The sequence below is a fragment of the Petaurus breviceps genome, unplaced genomic scaffold, assembly GCF_028583685.1.
Source record: "Petaurus breviceps papuanus isolate PSGF00001 unplaced genomic scaffold, PetGlider_PUasm1.0 456, whole genome shotgun sequence".
Taxonomy (NCBI): domain Eukaryota; kingdom Metazoa; phylum Chordata; class Mammalia; order Diprotodontia; family Petauridae; genus Petaurus; species Petaurus breviceps.
In genome coordinates, this window is record NW_027186343.1 from 799,398 (window position 1) to 824,164 (window position 24,767).

General features: G+C 40.1%; 1 protein-coding gene across 1 annotated transcript; it reads left to right on the forward strand.

The window, feature by feature from the left end:
- Positions 1-6: 6 nt before the first annotated feature.
- LOC138171700 (homeobox protein MSX-2-like) lies at positions 7-22,545 on the forward strand. The gene is made up of 4 exons (XM_069101345.1): positions 7-105; positions 6,655-6,781; positions 7,949-8,044; positions 21,885-22,545. The coding sequence occupies exons 1-4, from the start codon at positions 73-75 to the stop codon at positions 22,373-22,375; spliced, it is 747 nt and encodes a 248-aa protein (XP_068957446.1). The 5' UTR covers positions 7-72; the 3' UTR covers positions 22,376-22,545.
- The last annotated feature ends 2,222 nt before the right edge of the window (positions 22,546-24,767 follow it).

The window sequence follows — 24,767 nt, forward strand, 5'->3', positions numbered from 1 at the left end:
CAGGCGGGCCCCTGCCTCGGGGCGAGCGCAGAGACGCGTCCCCCTCCCCTGCTCGGCCCGAAGAGGAGAGGGATGGGCCCTGGAGCCCGGAGGCGGCCCCGGCAGGTGAGTGCGGGGCGGCCGCGGGGGGCGGCTCCTTCTTACCTGACTGTCTGCTCTTCCAAAAAATGCGCGTGAAATAGGACCGTGGGGACCCCGCCGCCCTGCCCCTGGTGTGCCCCGGACTCTCATTCACTTTTTCCCATCTCTAGCTACAACTTCCCCCAACACAACTCGCTGCCCTCATGGTTCTGGTTTTTAAATTCTCCTTCATCGTAGCTGACTGTCCTCGAAAACTAACCAAGAACTTCTTTGCTCTCTTTTTTGTATTTCTCTCTGTCTCTGTCTCCCTCTCTCTCTCTCTCTCTCTCTCTCTCTTCCTTCCTTTATCTTTCTTATTTTCAAAGCTGTCCCTTGTACCACCTGAAGGTCACGGAAAAGTCCTTCTGCACAGAGCAGCCCTGGCGAATCCCCAGCCGCTTCCTTTGCTGGGCTGGAGTCAGAGCAGAGACCGTCCCCCTGGTCCTTTCTCTGCCTCAGTTCTCACATGTCTCACTAGCTGTCTGTCTGTCTCTGTCTCTGTCTTTCTGTCTCTCTCTGTCTCTCTGTCTGTCTCTCTGTCTCTGTCTCTCTCTCTGTCTCTGTCTCTCTCTGTCTCTATCTCTCTCTCTGTCTCTCTCTCTTTCTGTCTCTGTCTCTGTCTCTCTCTCTGTCTCTGTCTCTCTGTCTCTCCCTCTCCTCTCACTTCTCAGCTGTCTCTGGATTCCTCCTATTTGCCATTTCTTAGGTCAGGTCACTAAGCATTTAGAAAGTGGCTCCTCTGTGCCTGCCCTGTTGAGACCTCTTGTGGGAAAAGGGAATCAAAGAAAGGGGGAATCAGCCCCTGCCCTCCGGGAGCTCACAGTCTAATGGGGAGACGTGAGCAGCTGAGTCTGTGAAAGCTCGGGACAGTAGAGGGGGAAGGGGAAGGAGCCAGCAGTTTCAGGACCAGGAAAAGCCCTTTTTTAGAAGGTGAGATTTGAGCTGAGACTTGAAGGAAGCCTGGAGGTGGAGGTGAGGAGGGAGAACATTCCAAGCATGAGAGCCAGTCTGCAGAGAGGCGCAGACTCAGGGCAGGGAGGGTCTTAACCAAGTATCAGCCGGGAGGCCAGTGGCAGTGGGTGAGAGGAGGGATTCAAGTGTAAGCAGAAGGGAAGGGGGTTGGTTAATTATTGTCTTGTCTGATCCTCTTGCAAGAATGTTCAGGGTCCTTGCTGGCCACTGTCAGCTAAGGCAGCACAGGAGCTAGCCGGGCAGGTACACTGATTTTTGTAGCCACTCAGGACAGTGACACACACCATGAGGAGGGAATGCACATGCCTGTCCTTCATTTCCAGTGAGTACACACCCATACACACAAATGCAAATTTAGTTTCTGCCTGGTCTACTTGACCCAGAGATTGTACTAAGTAGTTCTGGGTAAGTAGGGCACTGAGGATGAGAAAGGTAGAGAAATGGGACCTTATTTTAAAAAGAAGATTCTTAAACTTTCCCAGAGCAGTTTGAATCTGACCCCCAAAACTATTTCCTTATCAGTCAGTTAATTAGCATTTGTTAAACTACTGCTTGCTGCCTTTGACTGCATTTAGAAAAAAGGGTGAATTCCTGGAATTTTTCTAAGTCCTATGAGTTCTTTAGTAGTGAGGGCAAGGGAGGTGCTGAAGGAGCCACTAGGAACCTATCAAAGAGGCAGGCTTTAAGGATTTTAATAACAGAAAACATTCAATCAGTTATGTTTCCCAAAAATCCTTTTGTGGACATTGTTCATAACAGCCCTATGATGTTAGGTGCTCGATCTTTTATTTCACAGTTGAGGAAACTGAGGCAAACAATACTTAAGTGACTTAATTAGAATCACACAGCTAGTAAGTTCCTGAGATCAGATTTGAACTCAGATCTTCAGGACTCCAGTCCCAGCCTGGCTTAATCCACTTTGACAATCTCAACTTCTAAAGTAAGATAGTTTTCCCTTAAACAGGTATTGACATCATAGGCCAGTCTGAGTTGACTCAGGGAACAAAAGCTCTGGCTGTTGATTTTATTTACCTGGTCTCCTGAGGACCCACAGCCACAAGGAGCTCCAGATGTGCCCAGATGCTTGGCCGATATGATGGAGCCTGATGAGAGTGCCCTTGAGCCAAGCCAATTCCGTTCTTCTTCAATGTTGGTTCTTGTTGAATATCCTTTTCCTGCTCTGGCTAAGCAGTTCTTCTGTTAACTCTTGATTGACCTGGGAGGGTCTGAGGTTCTCATTCAAAATCTAAACTCCTAGGGTACACCTTGGGTCAGGCCCATCCAAGAGCATAGACTTCCCATCTGGGGGAGAGGTGATGATGTTCTAAATGAAGATGGCTGCTGTGTAAGTGGAGGGGAAGGTTCAGATAAGAGAGATGTTTGGAAGGTAGAAAAGTCAAGATGTGACAGGTGATTGTATGTGTGGGTAGGAGACAGAAAGGATTCCATGATAATGGCAACTTTCTGAACCCAAGACACTGGAAAAATGGTGTCTTTTATACAAAGAGGAAAGTTTGCTAGACGGGGAAAGTATAGAGTTGGAAAATTAGGTGTCCTTAATTATACATGTTGAATTTTATTTAACTTGTCTTTGAGACATTAAAAAAATTGGTGATGGTAGCAGAAGCACAACAGAGATATTGAGGTTGGCTGTAGAGATATGGGAGTCATGGGCATAGAGATGAGAAGTGAATCTATCCCAAAAGAATATAGAGTGAGAAGAACCCAGAGCCCAGGACCCAGCCTAGGACAATATGCACAGTTTAGGGTTGTGATGTGGTTGATGGGCCATCTGGGGAGACTGAAAAGGTGTGGGCAGACAGGTAGGAGATAAAGTTGTAGAGAAAATCACCCAGATGAATGAGAATCTTAGAAGAGAGGGGCCAATTGTGTTGAATAAAGCAAGGTCACTAAGAATTATCACTGAGAAATGGCCAGAGTTTGGCTAAGGAAAGGGGGTAAGATAATGATAGTTCAAGGGGGTGGTTAGGGTCTTTTAAAGGTTTCTTTAAGGATGGGGGAGTCAGTCAGTAAGAAAGGAAGCAGCTGATAGAGAAACTGAAAATTTGAGAGAAGGGTTGAGATGATTGGGAGTGCCAAGATCCATGTAGAGAAAGTTTTCCATGGCAAAATCTAGATGCAGCTCTTTGTTGGAGACTGGAGAAAAGAAGCCACTGGGAGATGACATGAAAAGGTTTTGAGATGAAGAGAATGCAAGCATTCAGGCAATTAACATTTATTAAATGCCTATTATGTAGCAAGCTGAGCTTAGTGCCATGGATACCGAGTCAAATAACAGTTTGTGTCCTCAAAGAACTCACAATGTAATGAGTGAGACAACAAGCAAACAGATATGTGCAAGCAAGCCATAGGTGTGATAAACAGTCTATAATTAAAAGAAGGAAGACTAGAAGTAAGAGGGGTTGGCAAAGGCTTCATGTGGAAAGAGGAATGTTAGTTGAGACTTGAAGGAAGTCAGGATGGAGAGGATTCCACCATTTGGACAGCCAGAGGAAATGTGTAGAGATAGAATGTCTTCTTTCTGGAAAGCCAAGTAAGGTAGTATCTTTGGATCATATCATAGAGAAGGTGGTGGCATAAGGCATAAGAAGACTGTAAAAGCAGGTGATTTCTAGATCAAAGGGTTTTGAGTACTAAAAGATTTTGTATTTAATTCTGGAGGTGATAAGGAGCCACTGAAATTTATTGAGTAGGGGAATCCCATATTTGAACCTGCGATATAGGAAAATCACTTTGTTGGACAAACGGGGAGAAATAGCCTTGAGGTCAGCCAACCTGCCAGCAAGCTATTGCTAAAGTCCAAGAATGAGGCGATGAGGGTCTCCACCAAGGTGGTCACATCATCAGGAAGAGGTGTTTTTGAGAGATGTTATAAAAGTGAAGTAAAGAGATATTGGCAGCAGATTGAATGAGGGGGATGAGAGATAGGAGACAAACATGACACGTAGGTTGTTAGCTGCAGGGACTAGGAGGATACTGATGCCTTTAACAGCAATAAGGTAGGTAGGGGAACAAGACAATAAATTCTGTTTTGGGCATGTCGAATTTAAGATAGCAACCGCACATACAGTTTGAGATGTCTGAAAGGACTTTTTGATCAGAGGTGACTCACATTGAATGGCCTCAATTTTTAAATTAAAGTAAGAGGCAAGATATTCAGAGGAGAGTGTCTAGGTGGTCATTAGTCCATAAACATTCATTAAGTGTTTACAATATGCCAGGCATTGTCCTCAGGACTGAGTATTCACACACCAACCAAGATAGTCCCTGACCTCATGGAGTTTACAATCTCAAAGAGAAAGACAACACACAAAAAGAAGCCTGCAAAGGCAAGGGGAAGAACAAACCACACACTGGGGCATGGTCCCAAAGTAGTGCAGCCAGGTGAGAAAAGAAATATCTGAGCTCAGCCCTCTCATCCAATGGAAGTTTGGTGTTCATGACCCCACCTCTAATCAGAGAGGCAGAAGGCAGTGATGAGGGGGAGTAGAAGCTGCTAAGATGTCACAGGATGCATGTTATCCCAGCAATAAGCTTCCTGAAGAGTGGTGGAGATGGCCTTCAGAGAAGTCCAAAGGGAGAGGCATCAGGTGAGGACTGAAGAGTTGTGAGAGCTGCATTCTCTCCTTAAATGGACGGAGTTCATGGCCTCACCTCATGGTGGTGAAGGATGTATGAGGGAGGTTTGAGAAGGAAGAGGTTTGCAAGTAGCTTCTGAGTTAGAGAAACAATTAGACACAAATTGTCAATCAATAAAAGTGCTACCTTCCTCTATCGAGAGCCCATCCTACACAATAAATACCGAGCAATGAAGAATTGTGACTCAAGAGGCCCTGGAGAAAAGGAAAGGTTTGTAAATTCTTGGGAACCTAAAAAAGTGGGAAAAGACCACTAATGTCTTAACTGCTCAGATGTTAAGTAATTTAGAAATAAAAAAAGAAGTTAAAAGAGAAGTTTGGATTTCAAAAAACCAAAAAGTGCATATGTTACAGAAGAAACCAAAATGATGAAAGTGAAAAGATTACTGTTTTCCAAAGGATTGAAAATTGTTCCTAAATAAAGAACCCCTGAAAAAGCACATCATAGCACTAATGGAAATGTCAGGTAATGAAATGAGAGAGCATCAAACAACAGTGCATTGGCCAAACGTGTTCCACATGTAGCAGGTTAGAAAAGTAGCTAACGCCTCTCAAGCATCAGGGCATTTTCACATCTGGCCAGCCTCTTGGATGTCATTGGCAGTCTACTTCTTAACTCACCATCCTGAATCTTGCTCTTCAGTCTCTCAGACTTTTAGTGGTATTTTTAGATGACTAATTTCTTATACACTGGCGATATCCTTCTTATGAATGAGCTCAATTTCCATCCCCAGATAAATTGAAATATTACTTTTTTTTTTTGCTTTTTGGAGGGCAATTGGGGTTAAGTGACTTGCCCCAGGTCACACGGCTAGTTTTGTGTTGTGTCTGAGGCTGGATTTGAATTCAGGTCCTCCTGACTCCAGGGCTGGTGCTCTATTCATTGCACCACCTAGACACCCCCAAAATATTACATTTTTAATAAATGAAGGAACCCTCCTGTCCCCATTATAGTTAACTCTTATTAATATATAACAAAATGTGAAAATTAATGAATATACGCCATTAAGAAGTAAAAGAAATTATAAACGTGATGTTTTGACGGCGACAAATCCTATCTTTTGTCACTTCAAGTCCTCGATTTAACTAACCATGAAAAACTCTTCTTCACATGGCTGATAACAGGCTCAAACTACTCTGAATAGTCCAGATTGTGATTAATATCTCTTAAGAATCCTTTTCATGTTTTCATGACTTTTCAAGACTTTTAGGAAGTTAACTAGATTGCTTCTTTTTCTTTTTTTTTTAAAGGATTTTTTTTTATTTTAATTTTTTGGAGGGGGGTAGGCAAGGCAGTTGGGATTAAGTGACTTGTCCAAGGTCACACAGCTAGTTAGTGGGTCAAGTGTCTGAGACTGGATTTGAAATCTGGTGTTCCTGACTCCAAGGCCAATGCTCTATGCCACCTAGCTGCCCCTACTTCTTTTTCTTTGCTCTCTCTTCAGTGATCACAGGTAATATCTTTACTCCCAGAATACACAGTACTTTCTAGATTCTCACAAACTCTTCATAGAATTTTCCTAACTTGTCACTATGAGAGTTCTGATGAGGAAAAAGTTTTCACATCACTTTCTTTTTTTTCCTATAGATTCTTATACCTCACTGATAGAACACATACTTCCCCCTGATTCCATATAGAAAATCATTTCAGAGTAAGATATTTGTCACTTTTATTCCAACTGCAAATATAAATTGCTTTTCTCAATTTTTTTTCTTCAATTTTCTCAATTCAATTGGGGTTTTAATGATTACAGTTTTAATTGTTGCCTCCAGCATTCATAAATGGGATAACCCTTAGGAAATCCCTTCTCTATGCTTCAGTTTCATCCTGTACTTTGAGGGTTGGGCTAGATGAATTCTTCAGTCTCTTTCAACTCTAAGTCTTATGAATTTTGATGGTTAGGAGTCACTGACATTCAAGGATGTGGCTGTGGACTTCACCCAGGAGGAGTGGTGCCTCTTGGACCATTCTCAGAAAGAGCTGTACAAGGAGGTGATGCTGGAAAACTCCCAGAATCTGCTGTCCCTGGGTAAGCACAGCTTCCCCTAGGAAGTCTGAATCTGTCAACAAAGGAATGTCTTTCTTACTTCCGTAGTGTACAAGGTTTGAGCATTTGTCAGTTACTAGAAAGGCAAAAATGCTGATCTCTCCACAGGGTCCTCCTGCTCTCTGGTTTTCCAATAAAAAGTCTTTGCATCTTGTATTAGGAAGCTGGGACTTTCTTTTGTTCCTCTTTTTTGTAGTTTTCAGGTACAAAATGAAAGTGTTATAAAATCTTGGACTTGGAACTAATCTCAAAGTAATCTAGCCTAGCTCCTTCTTAAACATGAATTTTGTTGGCAAAATCTCTGAAAACCGTTCATTCATCTTTTCCTTGCAGATGGGCAATGAAAGGAACCCCTTACCTACCAAAGCAACCCCTCCCTCTTTGGGATGGGGCTAGTCTTTAAAAAGCTCTTCTTGTTAACAAGAATAAATTTGTAGGTCATTACTCCTACTCCTGCCTTTATACCAAGTCTGTCATTGTTTCATGGTTCCCCTAAATTGCAAGACAGTTGATAGGAAAGGGATGTAAATTTACATACACCTACGATGTGTTAGGCACTATGCTAAGCACTTTACTGATTTTATCTTATCTGATTATCACAATTCCCTTTGAATTTGATGCTATTATTATCCCCATGTTACTGTAGAGGAAACTAAAGCAAATATTTAGAGATTAAGTGACTCTCCCAGGGGCAGAGGACTACTAAGTGTCTAAAGCTGGAATTGAACTTAATTCTTCCTGAATCCAGGCCCAGGGTTCTCACCACTGAACTACCAGCTGACTCTTCATGGAACAATCCCCTTAATAAAAGGATTTGTTCTGTAAAACTTGAACTCAGTCAAAAGGTCACACCTGAGGACATAGAAGGCCACATGTGGCCTCAAAGCCTCCCATTCCCCACCTCTGTCCTAGATAATGGAAGCTATGGGATATGATCATTTTCCTATGAAAGAGGCAAAAAGAATTTTCTAGTTCCAAGTTGGTTGCATGATCTCCTAACCCCCAAACTTTCAACAATAAACACCATGTCAACTACCCTTGAGGATTCAGAACCATCTTGTCATCTTGCTTGCCTGTCCCTTTTCCCTAAAGAGGAGTAAAGTCCAAGTTTCTCTCTATCCTCATCTCTTCTTTATTCCTCATGTCAAGGAATTCCAGTTCTCAAAGAAGATTTGATCTCCTATTTTGAGGAAATGAAAGCATCATGGATCTTGGATCAAAAAGGTCCAAGGAACTCCTGTCCAGGTGAGTGAGATGAAAGCAGATATATGAGGGCTGTTATCACAAAAAACATCTTGGGGGTAGAAAAATCTGACTTGGAATTCTTTTTCAAATGTTTTTTAGCAGTATGATCCAGGGAAAATCACTGAACCTCTGGGCCTCAGTTTTCCCATCTGTAAAATTATGAAGTTGGACACCATTTCACTTCTCTTCTATTGACAAATCTCTAATCCTATAATAAGTCATTGTTTAGAAATCTGGGGCATGGCAGTCTTCTGCAAACATCCCAAAAGGACTAAGACTGTCCCATATTTGCTCTTTTCTAGACTTTCTTCAGAAAAAGGAAAGAAGTTGGAGATACCAGTTGTAAATGGCCATTTCTAGGTATTTAGAAGTAAAAGGAAGAAAGATACAGGACAATATCTAGTGGGGATGAATGGAAAAAGTGAGGCTTTTTTTGAGTATCAGGAAGACCTGATTTTATTTGTGGCAATTAGGGAAAGAGCCAATAGATAGGGAGAGGTTGAAAAATAGTGGAAAGAGTGAGGATGAAAGAGGAGTAAATATTCTGAGGCAAAAGACTCAATAACATAATCTTTTTATTTTTTTTTCAGAATTTATTTTAGTTTCAACATTCATTTCCAAAGGTTTTGAGTTCCAATTTTTTCCCCATCTTCCCCACCTCAAGATGGCAAGCTCACTGATTACTCCTTCCCCCAATCTGACCTCTCATATCTCCCCCCTCCCCCAATCCCTCCCCTTCCCACCTTCCCCCTTACATTCTTATAGGGCAAGATGGATTTCTGTATCCCATTGCCTGTTTATATTATTTTCCAGTTGCATGTAACAATATATATATATTTTTCAACATTTGTTTTTAACACTTTGAGTTCCAGATTCTTTCCCTTCTTCTCTCTTCATTCACCCCCACTGGGAAGACAAGCAATTCAGTATAGGTTATACATGTGTAGTTATACAAAATATTTCCATAGTAGTTATGTTGTGAAAGACTAACTATTCCCCTCCATCTTATTCCACCCCCCCCATTTATTTTATTTTCTTCTTTGACCCTGTCCTATTTCAAAAGTGTTTGCTTCTGACTACCCCCTCCCCCAGTCTACTCTCCCTTTTATCATCCCCCCTTTTCCCCTACTTTCCTGTAGGGTAAGATACCCAATTGAATGTTGATGTTATTCCCTCCTGTAGCAGCAAGCACCCCAAGTGTCCTCAGGGTTTGCTGCCAATACAGGTTCTTAGATCTGCTTTGTTAAAGGAAAGCAACTCAAAATGGGTTAACAAGCTTACTTTAATCAGTCAGACATATATCGTTTACCTTGTTCAGGGGAAAAAGGTCAGCACCCCGAACTTCAAAGTACACAGACAGAATTATCAAGACAGAAACAGATCTAGTAGACAGATTTCAAACTGTCCAACCATTACATCCATACCCAGTCAACATCTGGGTTTCAACATCTGGGTTTTTCAAAGCCAGAGGGGGGGGGGTGCTCCAGACAACAGCTTCCCAGAATCTATATCAAATCACAGAACACTTCTCAAAGTGAGCCCCCAAAACAAAGCTACACATCAGGGCTTATATAGCCTTCTCCTGGCTCAGAGAATGTAACAACCTTATTGACTCACTGGCCAATCAAGAAGTATCTACAGAAAAACAAGCCTCCCACCCCAGGCTTCAGGTACACTTTAGCCTAGGGGCAGGGAAGATCTTCCAAATTTGCATTCCCATTACACCTCCTTGAGCCAAATCCAATGAGAGAAAGGTTGACTCATTCCCTTCAACCTCCCTGTTCTTCCCCTCCAATGTAATAGCTTTCTCTTGTCTCTTTTATGTGAGATAATTTATCCTATTCTATGTTTCCCTTTCTCCTTCTCCCAAAATATTCCTCTCTCCCCTTTTAATTTTATTTTTCAGATATTATCCCTTCATAATCAATTCACTCTGTGCCCTCTATGTATACATGTACAGACATATACACATACACACACATACATATATATATAAATACACATGCACCCACCTATATATACATATATATGTATATATACATATATATATATATATTCCCTTAAACTATCTTCATACTGAGAAAAGTCTCATGAGTTACAAATATCAGCTTTCCATATAGGAATGTAAACAGTTCAGTTTTAATAATTTCCTTATGATTTCTCTTTTCCTGTTTACCTTTTCATGTTTCTCTTGATTCTTGTATTTGAAAGTCAAATTTTCTGGTCTGGTCTTTTCATCAAGAATGTTTGAAAGTCCTCTATTTCAATGAATGTCCATATTTTCCCCCAAAGTATAATACTCAGTTTTGCTGGGTACATGATTCTTGATTTTAATCCTAGCTCCTTTGACCTCCAGAATATCATATTCCAAGCCCTTTGATCCCTTAATATAGAAGCTCCTAGATCTTGTGTTATCCTGATTGTGTTTCCACAATACTCAAATTGTTTCTTCCTGATTTCTTGTAATATTTTTTCCTTGACCTGGGAACTCTGGAATTTGACTGTAATATTCCTAGGAGTTTTCTTTTGGGAATCTTTTTTAGGAGGTGATTGGTGAATTCTTTCAATTTCTATTTTACCCTCTGTTTCTATAATATCAGGGCAATTTTCCTTGAGAATTTCTTGAAATATGTCTATGCTCTTTTTTTGATCATGGCTTTCAGGTAATCCAGTAATTTTTAAATTCTCTCTCCTGGATCTAATTTCAAGGTCAGTGGTTTTTCCAGTGAGATATTTCACATTGCCTTGTATTTTTTCATTTGTTTGGATCTGTTTTATAGTATCTTGATTTCTCATAAAATCGGTAGCTTCCATTTGCTCCAGTCTAACTTTGAAGGAATTATTTTCTTCACTGAGTTTTTGAAATTCCTTTTCCATTTGGCCAATTTTGCTTTTTAAGGCATTCCCCTCATTGGCTTTTTGGGCCTCTTTTATCATTTGAATTAGTCTATTTTTTAATTTGTTTTTCTCTTCAGTATCTTTTGGGTCTCCTTTAGCAGACTGTTGACACGCTTTTCATGATTTTCTTGCATCATTCTCATTTCTCTTCCCAATTTTTCCTCTACTTCTCTTACTTGATTTTCAAAATCCTTCTTGAGCTCCCCCATGGTGTGTGACCAGTTCATATTTTTCTTGGAGGCTTTTGATGCAGGAGTTTTGACACTGCTGTCTTCTGGTTCTATGTTTTGATTGTCTTTGTCCCCAAAAAACAATTCTATAGTTTGATTTCATTTCCTCTGTTTGCTCATCTTGCCATCCAGTTACTTGACTTTTGAGCTCTTTGCCATGGTAGATCTCTGCTTCCAGAGTGGAGAATGCTGTGTCCCAAATGTCTGAGGTTTTGTGCAGCTGTTGTCAGAGTTTCTTCTAGGCATCTGTTTTAGAAGTATTAGAAGGACTGACTCTCTACAGCCTCAACAAGGTCTGTCATGCCAGCATTCCTCACCCTAGGACCGCCACCCAAGACTGCAACCCAGATCCAAGCAGGGCAAAGCAAGAGAATCCTGCCTCAGCAGCAACAGAGAGATTCCCGCAAATGCCCTCCAGTTGGCCACTTGGTCCCCCCATGATCTGTAGGCCTAGAGCTTTGGAAGCAGCTGCCATGGCAGCTGCTGCTTCCTCCTCCACTCTGGGGGCAGGGGCCAGAGTGTGCTCTTCTCTCACCCAGTTCCAACAGAGTTCCTCCACTGACCTTTAACTTTTGCATTTATGAGTTGAGAAGTCTGGAAACTGCTACAGCTGCCAGTGATTCAATCCCCAGAGGTCTGTTCTGGCCAGTCTGTGCTGCGGGTCTATGCTGGTGCAGCCTATGTGGGACTCTCAATAACACAATCTTATAAACATTTCTTAAGCACCTACTATGTGTCAGACACTATGTTAGGTGCTGGGGGTACAAAGAAGAGACAGTCCTGCAGCTAAGGAGTTTAAGGGACATAGTGGTTGGTGGGAAACACAAAAGGAGGCAAGAAAGAAAGGGAGGCAGGCTACCAGGATGAAAAATGCTCATTCATATATGGATGAGGTAGAAAATGGTAGGAGTACTTTAAAACCTCCCTTGTGAGGGATGGAAATTCATTTTTTAATTTTTAGCCCACAAACCAGTCACCAAAATGAATCACTAGATAATACATAAGAGAGTTCTTTTTCTATTTGCTAATGACAAGTAACTTGTTAAATGCCTTTGAAGTTCAGTTGCCTATGTTGCTTTGCATTTTTTCAAGAAATGCTTTTATATTAAGGAAGGTTTATAAGGAAAGAAATCTTCAGACTTGAGTTTCTTCTTTCTACTACTGGTACAATATCAATATCCTCTCAGAAACTACAGAATGACTTCTCTATGTTTTCACTCAGATTCTTTGAAAATCTGCCCAACAGAAAAATAGTAACCCAAGCAGAAGATAACTTCAACTAAAAAATTAGCCTTAACACTACAGTGAGAGGCTATATTAGGTCTTTCTTTTGTAGAATGCTCATGATAGTCACTGATAGTTTCAAGATGTTTTGTCATGCCCATGATTAGTGAGCATGTTTTCCAAAGAACCTGCTATCTGTACTACAAAAACATACCCATTTTGTAAGATGTTGATCTGACGATTATTGTACTAATGAGATGCAATTACAAGGTATCCCTGAACTACTCTGGAGCAGAAAGCAAATGTTGGTATCTGCTGACCTGTGACTGTCTGTTGGAATCCATTTACGCTTGCATGTGAAACTTTTCTAGCAGTTTGGAAACAATATGATGAAGGGTTGAGGAAAAGAATATGTTTTACTTATTCAGAAAGAATTAGAGTTTGATATAATCACTGCATGAACACCAAAATCATTGTATACTTGATCATTATGGTCTGGAATCACTGCATAAAGAAACCTATTATGTTTTCAACATACACATGCTTATTGTCTCAGAGAAAAAAGTATATTTGTAGCAAAATTGTGCAATGACTTGCTGCTTAAGGTTCCATTAAAGAATATTTAGCTGCAGTCTTTTAGACCATGGTTATGTACCCCCAATGTGTTCATGAACCATGAAATGGTAAGTGCTAATAGTGGATAATAGTGAATTCATATTGTCTGCTTCCTGTAAGAAGGAAGATGGCCTGAAGATATAGAATGAGACATAATATGTTTGATTATGTGAAATTTATGGATTTTTTCCCCTTTTGTTTATTACAAGGACTCTTTTTTTTTTTAGGAAATATTTAAAAATGTTTATTAAAAATTTTTTTTATTTGTATTTATTTATTAGACTTATTTGTATTTATTCATTAAATTTAATTGATGAAAATTTATTCATTATGCTTATTAATTTACATTAATTAATTATTAATATATTATGGAATTAATTAGAATATTAGAATTAAAACTTTTTTTTTAAGCAATCGGGGTTAAGTAACTTGCTTAAGGTTACATGGCCAGTTATTTCTGGATGTGGTGCTAAGTATCTGAGCCCAGATTTGATCCCCAGGTCATCCCAGCACTGGAGCTGGTGCTCTTACTCGCTGAGCCACCTGGCCGCCCCTTAAATTAAAACATTTTTAAAATAAATAATAGCCAAAAGTGATGGGTCATAACATTTATCTGGTGAGGAGAAAAAAATAGGGTTGGTAGATATGTTTTGATCTTAGACATGGAAACTGAAAAAAAATAAAATTAAAAAGGATCAACAGGAAAATTACATTCTAGTCAAAGATGGTAGATAATGGAATAATTCCATTTTTTAGTATATATGCAACATATGGCATAATATCAATGGATCTGAATAGAATGTTAGAAAAGTTGAATGTAACACTGAAAACATACATGATATGTGGAAAGTTTAAATCCATTTCTCAGCAGATGAAATTTACAAAGGATGACCAGGTGATAGTGCATCAAAACCCATCCTTATAGAAAAGCAGAAGTCTTACATGAGCACAGCAAATTAAAAAGAGTAAACAAAAGTAATTTGAATGAAATATTGGAAGTGAAATGGAATAAGGCCATCTAGTGCTAGCGAGAGCACATTCAGTCCCAGGGCTCGAGTCCTAGTGTCTTCTGGAGGGATGTTGGTCATGTCACTTGGCTATTCTGAGCTCAGGACTTCAGTTAGAAAGTGTAATGAGAACGCTATCTATATCACAGGTTGGTTGTGAGTATCCAGTGTCATTTTAATTGATTCTGCCTATTAAGTTTGAAAACTCTTCTTTTTGACTTGTGAGATAGAATATAAGTCGGTTTAGTTTCTTTCAGTGGAGGGAAGAGGATTTATTTCCATGCGTGTGTGTGTGTGTTTGTTTCCTTAAGATGCAGAGAGTAGGTGTGCAATGAATGAGACTACTTTGAAGCTGAACAATTCTATGGAAAAAAATCTCACCAGCAAAGATTTATGAGTGATTGTCCCTGTGGCTTCAATTTGAGAGAAATCTGTAACTCAGGTATCAAGATAGTGAAAAATCAGAATAGTGACTGTGAACTTGATAAGGATTGAAAGGGTTTCTTTCAGACAATTTTCAGCCATGATTCAATGTAAGAAAATTATGTCAGAGAATGACTTTTTTCAGTCTAGGGAAGATAAGGAAGGGTTAACTAAAAAGACTGGGCTTCTTCAGTCATATGAGAAGCCTTCCCCAGTGCAAATATATCAAAGTATTCAACAGGAACTGACTATCAGCTTGAGTTTAGATGTTGTTAGATATCAGAAAAGTTATATTGGAGAAATGGTTTTCATAGGGAATAAAGGTGGAAAGGCCTTAAGCCATAACTCAAATCTCATTGACCACCATAAAATTTACACTGTAGGGAAAACTTTTGAATGTAATCAATGTGGACTTTCAGAAAGAAAATATCAGAGAATTCACACTAGAGAGAACCCTTGTAAATGTAATATCGTGGAAAGACTTTCAGCCAGATTTCCATTATTTCTATACATCAGAGACTCCACAGATATAATCAGTGTGGAAAGACTTCCATCCATATTACCCATTTTGATACATCAGAGAATTCATACTGAAGAGAAACCTTATGAATGTAATTAATGTGGAAAAGCTTTCATCCAGAGCACCATTCTTCTGATGCATCAGAGAATCCATACTGGAGGGAAACCTTATAAATGTAATCAATGTGGAAAAAACTTTCAGATGTAATTCCAGCCTTTCTACACATTAGAAAATCTACACTGCAGATAAAACGTATGAATGAAATCAATGTGGAAAGAATTTTAGAAGTCATTGCAGTCTTCTTCAACATCAGAGAATCCCACACTGCAGAGAAAACTTATGAATGAAATCAGTATGGAAAGACTTTCACTAAAAACACCAATCTTTTGATACATTAGAGAATCCACACTGGAGAGAAACTTTATGAATATAATCAACATGAAAAGACTTTCACACAGAACATCAAACTTTTTTTTTGCTTTTTAGAGGGGGGACAGCAGGGCAGCTGGGGTTAAGTGACTTCCCCAAGGTCACACGACTAGTAAGTGTTAAGTGTCCAAGGCTGGATTTGAACTCGGTCCTCCTGACTCCAGGGCCAGCACTCTATTCACTGTGCCATGTAGCCACCCTGAGAACTTTAAATTTTTTATGAGAAATGCTGTAGGATGATGTCTTTCCCTGGGAAAATTTAGCAGGATGACCTTGGCATGACTTTGACTTACTTTCCACATTTTGCTATTTCCTTTCTGAACAGGAAATTTCCTCACCTAGTTAATCCTGAGCCTGGCTTTTGATATCCTGTGATTACATGGCTGGCTATCATCTATGACTCATGCCTGGAATCAAATACAGCTTGAGGGAGTTTTTCCCTCTACTTTGATATATATCTGGTAAATCTGTGTCCTTGAAGGGATGAGTCTTGACGTTTTTATATCTATATCCCTCTTTTTCCTTTCATAGCAAATGTCTATAATCAGACAAGGTGAGCAGAAGTTTTTTAAGTACAATACTAAATCTGTTGATTAATGGATTGATGCTAATACAAGTATGAAAAATCTTAGGGAACAGCTAACACAGTGGTGTAGAACACAGTGGTGCAATAGATAGAATGTCTGACTTGGAATCAGGAAGACTCATTTTCCTGAGTTCAAATCTGGCCTCGGACACAGACTAGTTGTGTAACACTGAGCAAGTTACTTAACCCTGTTTTGGAGAAGGAAATGGCAAACTACTCCAATATCTTTTCCAAGAAGACCCTAAATAGGGTCTAGAAGAATCAGACATGACTGACCAACTACAATAAACAATGAAACATTTTTTTTTCTGTATTTGTTATCAAATTATAATATAAAGATCATATTCTCCTAAATGGGAAATTAGAAAAATAAGACAAAGTTTTTTTTTCTAATTAAATAACTAAATGAAATAATAAATTTGGGAAAGCAACAGGATTAGACTATTTTCTCTACAAACTATATACATATGTATAAGATTGACTCCCAAATACTTCCAGTATAGAAATTCAGATTTTATGAGTGTTTTAGTGATAAGTTCTCAAAATTAGATTAGGAAGTCTACATGTAAAATTGCATTGGTGATTGAAAGAAGGTAAAATTTCCCATTTTAAAAGAAAATGATGGGTGGAGTAGAAACAGGACCTCTGCACGGCTCCAGCTTCCACCTTCCCCAATCTATAAAAGGGGATTCTGAACAAACTTTGGAGCTACAGAACCCACAAAATGACACAGAGAAGCTAACCTCCCTCTGAGGACAGCCCCAAAGGCCGGCAGGAATCAGCCAGTGCAGCACTCTGGGAGCCGAGCCCAGCCCCATGCCGAGGCTTCAGCCCCAGGGTGGGCCTGACCAGCCACTGGCCAGAGGGACTCCAGATCAGCAGCAGCTGTGGCCGTTTCCAGATTTATCAACACATAGATGTGAAGGACAAAGTGAGAGGTCAGTGCAGTCTGGACTTTGGGATGCAGTAAGGAAAGTGTGTGGCTTTTGCCCCCAGGGCAAGAAGCCACTGAGATGCCTTGGTGCAGCCGGTGCTACGTTGCAGCTTCAGCTCCTGGCCTACAGAGTGTAGGGGGGCCAAGCACCAGTCTGAGGGGTAATTGCTCTTGCTTTAATCTGCTTGGATCTGGATTGCAGTCTAGGGAGGAGGTCCTGGGGTGTGTGACCAGCTTGCCAGAGTGTGTGGAGTCCTCAGAGGGGGCACCCATCTAATACCTCCAGCAGCTGAGAAAACCCCAGCGTTTGAGACAAAAACTCCCCTGTCTGGTGGCAGAGTCCTACTGTGGCAAAAAGCCCAGGGGTCAAGTGACTGAGGGGCGACATAAACAGGCAAAGGAAGCAAAGCAAACAGAAGAATCCAACATTAGACTCCTATTTTGGGGACAAAAAGGAGCAAAGAATGGAACAGGAGGAAGACAGTGAAGTCAGAACTCCTGCACCAAAAGCTTCAAAGGAAAATACGAGCTGGTTACAGGCCCTAGAGAACCTTGAAGCAGATAAGAGAAGAGGAGGAAAAATTGGGAAGAGAAATGAGAATGATGCAAGAAAATTACGAAATGAGAGTCAACAGCCTGAATGAGGAAAACCATACCTTAAAAAACAGACTAACTCAATTGGCAAAAGAGGCTCAGGAGAGAAATGCCTTAAAAAGCCGAATTTGCCAGATGGAAAAAGAATCTCAAAAGCTCAATGAGGAGAATCATTCCCTCAGATTTAGAATGGAGCAAAGGGAAGCTAGTGACTTTATGAGAAATCAAGATGATGTTAAACAGATCCAAACAAATGAAATAATAGAAGGCAATGTGAAATATCTCATGGGAAAAACCACTGGAAAATAGATACAGGAGAGATAAATTTAAAAAGTATTGGACTACCTGAAAGCCATGACCAAAGAAAGAACCTAGAAATCATCCTCCAAGAAATTCTCAAGGAAAACTGCCCTGATGTTTTAGAACCACAGGGCAAAACAGAGGTTAAAAGAATCCACCGATCACCTCCTGAAAAAGATCCCAAGAAGAAAACTCCTAGGAATATTATAGCCACATTCCGGAATTCCCAGATCAAGGAGAGAATATTACAAGCAGCCAGGAAGAAACAATTTGAATATTGTGGAAACACAATCAGGATAACCCAGGATCTGGAAGCTTCTACATTGAGGGATGGCAGGGCCTGGAACATGATATTCTGGAGGGCAGAGGAGCTGGAATTAAAACCAAGAATCACCTACCCAGCAAAACTGAGTATCATGTTTCAGGGGAAAATATGGTCATTCAGTGGAATAGAGGACTTTCAAGCATTCTTAATGAAAAAACCAGAGTTGAATAGAAAAATTGACATTCAGATACAAGAAGCAAGAGAAGCTTGAGAAGGTAAACAGGGACAAGAAATCATAAGCCACTTATCAAAGTTGAACTATTAACATTCCTACATGGAAAAACGATAATTGCAACTGATGAAACTTCTCAGTATGAAAATAGTTGAAGGGAATAGAAATATATATTTACATGTGTCTATATATGAGGGTATATGGGTATATGAATACATATGTGAATGTGTATATATGTTTACAGGTGTACATAGATAGAGGGCACAAGACCAATTTAATAGGAAGGGATGATGCTTAGGTGAAATTAAGAGGTGAGAGAGGAATATGAGAGGAGATGGAGAGAGACAGAATGGGGTCAACTATCTCATATAAAAGAGGCAAGCAAAAATGGTTACAATGGAGGGGAAGAATAGGAAGGTAAAAGGGAATGGGTCAATCTTGTTCTCATTGAATTTGACTTGGAGAGGGAATGACATATACACTAATTAGGATATCTCACCCTACAGGAGAGTAGGGGGAAGGGGATGAGAGGGGGGATCATGGAAGGGAGGGAAGGCTGGGGGGGGAGGGAAGTTGGAAGCACTCACTTTTGAAAAGGGACGGGATCAAAGTAAAGAATAGAACAAGAGGGTGGTAGGATAGGAGGGAGGGAAATATAGTCAGTCTTTTATAATATATCTACTATGTTAATGTTTTGCATTAGCTACACATGTACAACCTATACTGAACTGCTTATCTTCCCAGTAAGGGTGGGTGACAAGAGAGGAAGGGAATGAATCTGGAATTCAAAGTTTTAAAATCAAATGTTTAAAATTATATATACTATTATTAATACTATTTTACATGTAATTAGGAAATAAGATATACAGGCACTGGGGCATAGAGATTTACCATGCCCTACTGGAGAAGTCGAAGGGAGTATGAGAGAAGATGTGGGAGAGAGCAGATTGGAGGAGGGGACATCCTGTGGGACTGCTATTTTGGGGCAGTGGGTAGGGGAAAAATGGGGAGAAAATTTGTAACTCTAAATCTGGTGAAAATTAATGATGTAAATCAGAAGTTAATAAAGCATTTGAAAAATTTTTTAAAAGACAAAGTGATAAAGGAAAATGTTAATAATGCAAAAAAAAAAAAGAATCTGATGATTTGAAAAGACAAAAGGATTCATTTTACAAGTTAGACCCTCATTATTTTTAAGATTCCTATATCAGGTACATGGGTTAGGTAAAGATAAAAACAGCAAAGAGAATAAAACTGAAATTCTCTGAAGGTTCAGGTTTGGAGAACTGATGGTACTAAATCATATTAAGTCTTATTACTGACAGATTTGAGCAGAATTATCTTAAGAATATCTACAAGTGATTTGTCACCATAGAAGCTAAGCTCATTTTAGAGCTGTCCTGAAAATGAAGACTATTCTAGGATGTCCAAGATAAGAGCTTTGCGAGGACCAGATGACTACATGGGACATGTGGGACTCAAGACAAGATGAAATGATTAAATGGACATTGAGAGTGAATTACTAGGGTACATAGAGACTCATGTTATTTAATAGTGATGATCATCCTTGTATTGCATTGGTCTTTGGCTTCATGGTGCTTAGGATGAGTTTTCTTGCTTACTTTGGTGACACGTAAGTCTCCCTACAAAATTATTCTGTTGTGAATACTCTAAGTGATTTGATCTGTAGCCTGACTTACATAATTATGATTATGAATACATGAAAAACCCTTATAGATTTGGCTCATGGGGAAGAGGGCTGGCCCCTCCCCTAAGAATCAAAGTGGAGGAAATTGTGGGAATTGAGTGAGCTACAGTGAATCCATCTTGCGATTCAATTCTAGAGCTAGTTCAGTTCCCTTTCTATTCAATTGTGGGTCTCATATGGTTTTCGTCTTGAGAAAACTTTATTCAGTTATGGGAATTAGGAGAAAACTTAATTGCATCGTTTGAACCTAGTCCTGCATGGCTGGGAGGCTGGGAAGATGGACTACCTTGCTGTTGCTCAGAGATTCTTTGCTAAGGCCCTAGTTTTTATTGTCCAAAACCCATTGGAATCCAAAGATTGATGCCAGGTATTTTCCCACAATTATACATCTCAAGTAATCCATATGTCTTATCTGAAAACTGGCCCCATACCGGCCCCATACTGTTTCCCTGTTCCTTTGATTGAATGCAGACACTAAAATGACCTGGAGAAGGAAATGGCCAAACCGCCCTAGTATCTTTGACTTCAAGATCAGCATCTACACACTAATGGTAAATCATTTAACTTGAAAAGGCTATAAGCCAAGACATTTTGTTAGCAGACAATTGTGCACTCAGTTCATCCTCTGAGGCTGAGATATGACAAAGTGTGGGTCAGTTCTCTGCTGCTTGTGTTAAGTTTCACTTCAAATTAACACTAAGAAAATACAAGTCCTCCACGAGCCAGCACTGCAGCATCCTAATGTGGAACCATAGATTACAGCAAATGGAAAAATTGTGAATGCTGTATTTAATTTCACTTACCTTGGCAGTATGCTTTCCAGGGATGTACACATAGATTATAAGCATCAGGACTGCATTGTCAGGGCCAGCTTAGAGTTTGGGAGTTCTGAAAGAAAATGTGGGAGAGGAGGTTTTGGGCTGCCTATCACACTGATATGATAAAACCATAGTGCTGACCTTGTTGTATGCCTGTGAAACCTGGACAGTCTGCCAGTGCCATGACAGGGAAGAATAGATATGCAAGTGAATTTACAGTTTAATACACTTCTTGTCATCAGACAGTGGAAAAATAAATCTTTTATATGGTAGCTGGCAATCCATTTTGTTGACTGTTTTCAGAAATAAAAACAAGAAAATGAATTTCCATCTCTCAACAAGAGAGCTTGTTAAATTCACCTGCCATTTTTTATTTTATCCATGTATGAGTGAGTATTTTCACTGTATTCTGATATTAATCAAAATATAGCTGGTGGTGCAGTGGAGAGAACACTGGTCCTAGAAGTCAGCAAAACCTGAGTTCAAATCCCACCTCAGACACTGACAAGCACTGTGGCCCTGGGCAAGTCATCTAACCTCTGCCTGCAGTGGTTTAATCTAAGGATTAAATGAAATAATATCTATAAGGCTATAAGTTATTGCTGTCATAGATTTGTTACTGTTGTTAAATCAGCTTGATGCAGAAGATTGAAGATTAGCTGTTGAATCAAATATTATAAACTTTTGTTTAAAGAAAAAAATTTACCTGTGAAATGAATTACTATATTATGTTCAACGTCTTCTAAGTTGTGACTTATTCGATTGCCCTCTCTCTGTTTCTTTGTCTCTGTGTCTGTCTCTCCTCTCTCTCTCTCTCTTTCTCCCCCCTCCCCTACCCCTCACATATCCCTCCCTCTTGCCACCTAGATTACTGTACATCTCTTTTTCCCCTAATTGTGTTGTGTCTTCCAGTGACAGCTACAGCTAAGTTACAGTCATAACAGTGAAACTTGAGGACAAAATTGTCAGTTGAAACATGCCGCCCAGAATCTGTAGATCTTGAAGCCTGAGCCATTTGGTTCCAAGTAGCTTCTCTGTGTTTGTTTCTCTCCTACAGGGACCCCCAGCCCCTCACCGTTCACCCTCCGAAAACACAAACAAAATCGAAAGCCTTGGATCCCCTTCACGACGGCACAACGACTGGCCTTAGAACAGAAATTCCAACAGAAACAGTACCTGCCCATTACTGAACTAGTAAAGTTCTCCAACTCTCTGAGCCTCACAGAGAGACAGGTCAGGATCTGGTTTCAGAATAAAAGGGCAAAAACCAAGTGTTTGAATAGAAACAAGATAGAAAATCTGAAGCAAACAGCCAAGCCTCATTTGCCTTCTCTTGCCCAGCTCTTCCCATTGGGGGCCCCCTTGCAGGATTTACATGCTCTCTGTGGGACCTCTAGCACCTTTCCTCAGGGCACCCTACAGCCAGTGGCAGGGCTTTTTACAACCCCAGTCACATTTGTCCCCATCCTAAGGAGCACTAGTCTGGTTGCTTATATAACCCCAAAGACTCAGCAAGTCTGGAAGCCTTCAAACAAGCCCCAGGCCTAAACCTGAGATACGGATGCCTGGGAAGGAGTTAGAGATGTGGCCCAAGCAGTGTGTCTTGATCTGTGACTAAAAGAAATAACCCTGTAATGGGTAAAAGTTCTGTGTATGGGATTGCTTGAGATTGAAACCATGGGTGGTATCAGTCTACTGAATAAAGTCTGATCTGAGTATAGTGTGGACTTCTCTCCAGATGTTGGGGAAAGGGATTGGGGAGAGGGAGGAGGGAAGGGAGGAAGCTCTAGATCCAAGGTTCTAGGTTCCTAGAAGACTCCTGACTTGGATTTACTCAAAGGAGTTTATGGAGATATCTTTGGATTTCTTTTTACACCAGCCTCTGAAGCAATCTAAAACTAGAACCAAGATACATAAAGTTGGTTAGTGATCTGGAGTGAACACAGTCACAGCCAGGCAGTTAAGGACCTCTTCCTGACCAGTGTAAAGGAAGGATGGGCTCTAGCAGCAATCTGGAATTCATCATAGGTTTGCTCTTTAGTGTAAATCTGTGGCAGTGAAACATCTTAGGATTGTAAGTTCAGATCTCTGTCCATCTCCATAGCACAGTGCCCAGAGTGTCAGGCTTTTGTGACAATCAAGCCTTTTGATTTTATTTTTCTTATTTGATTAATATGGGTTGCTTTTGAGGTCAGAAATTTACTTGGAAGTGCCTCTTACAGATATTTAAAAGATGTATTTTTAAAAATTGTGTGCATATCAGAATTAAGGAAACTGTTTATGGAAAGACAATGTAGATAGTTGTATACAGTGGCCTCAAATAGACGAATAAAATTTCCTATTCTGTACAAAGCAGTCAACAAAATATTCTGAGTTTAATTTTTTTTAAATACTATATATATCCACAGGTCCAAAATGTTAGAGTAAGGCAGAAACTTGTCTGAACTCTTCAAATTCACCTTCAGAAAACTATAAATAATGCCTCAAAATGAATTCCAGAGCAGCAGCACCAACAAAAGAAAGGAATGAAACAATTTTCCAGCCCAACACAATTTAGAAGATCAGCAGGAAAGGTCTATCTCACTTGGGTAAAAAGGGAGCACAATCCAACATAGGTGGCATCCAGGAAAGCAAGCCCTGATCCAGGTCAGTGATGAGGCCCTATGGACCTGCTTCCCAGTGCAAGGAGTTTGGTACAGTGATCCCTCCACCCCAGGAGTAGAGCCCAGCTTTAACATAAAATTCGATTTTATTAAATAGGCTGGAAACATGAGCACAAACAAAAAATACCAGCCAATGAAATTTTACTCTGGTGTCATGGAAGATCAAAAACAAAACTCAGAAGAGGACAACATTGTCAAGATAGCTATATGCAAAGCCTCAAAGAAAAATGTGAATTTGTCTCAGACCCAAAAACAACTCCTGGAAGAGCTCAATGGGGATTTAAAAAACCAAATAAGAGGTAGAAGAAAATTGGGAAAATAAATGATAGCGATGCATGAAAATCATGAAAAAAGAGTCAACAACTTGGTAAAAGAATCACAAAAAAAAAAAATTGGAAAAGATGTATAAAAATTCACTGAAGAAAACAATTCCTTAAAAAATACAATTGGGGGCAGCCAGGTAGCACAGCGAGTAAGAGCACCGGCCCCAGTGTCGGGATGACCTGGAGGATCGAATCCCGGGCTCAGAAACTTAGCATCCACCCAGAAACACCTGGCCGTGTAACCTTGAGCAAGTTACTTAACCCCAATTGCTTAGGGGCGGCCAGTGGCTCAGCAAGTAAGAGCACCGGCTCCAGTGTCGGGATGACCTGGGGGATCAAATCTGGGCTCATATACTTAGCACCACACCCAGAAATAACTGGCTGTGTAACCTTGAGCAAGTTACTTAACCCCAATTGCTTACAAAAAAAAATACAATTGGCTTGGGGCGGCTAGGTGGCCCAGTGAGTAGAGTGCCAGCCCCGGAGTTAGGAGGACCTGAGTTCAGATCCAGCCTCAGACACTTAACACGCACACACACACACAAAAAACCTAGCCGTGTGACCTTGGGCAAGTCACTTAACCCCAATTGCCCTCCAAAAAGCAAGAAACAAAAACAAAAAACCAACAATTGGCTAAATGGAACTGGAGGTACAAAAAAATTAATTTTAAAATACTTTCCTTAAAAAGTAAAATTGGCCAAATGGAAAAGGAGGTATAAAAGCTCACTAAAGAAAATAATTCCTTAGAAATTGTAATTGGGCAAGTGGAAGCTAGTGACACTATAAGACATCAAGAAAAAATCAAAAGAATGAAACAATTGAAGAAAATGTGAAATGTCTCATTGGAAAATAGATGTAGGAAATATGATCAAAAAAAGATGCTGGATATCATCCTTAAAGAAATTATCAAGGAAAACTGCCTTGATATTCCTAGAACCAGAGAGTGAATAGAAA

Bases quoted from the DNA above. Each gene is read 5' to 3' on its own strand.
- LOC138171700 (XM_069101345.1), top strand. From the start codon at position 73: ATGGGCCCTGGAGCCCGGAGGCGGCCCCGGCAG. The intron at 6,782-7,948 runs GTAAGCACAGCT...CCTCATGTCAAG, and splicing joins CCAGAATCTGCTGTCCCTGG to GAATTCCAGTTCTCAAAGAA. The intron at 8,045-21,884 runs GTGAGTGAGATG...TCTCTCCTACAG, and splicing joins TCCAAGGAACTCCTGTCCAG to GGACCCCCAGCCCCTCACCG.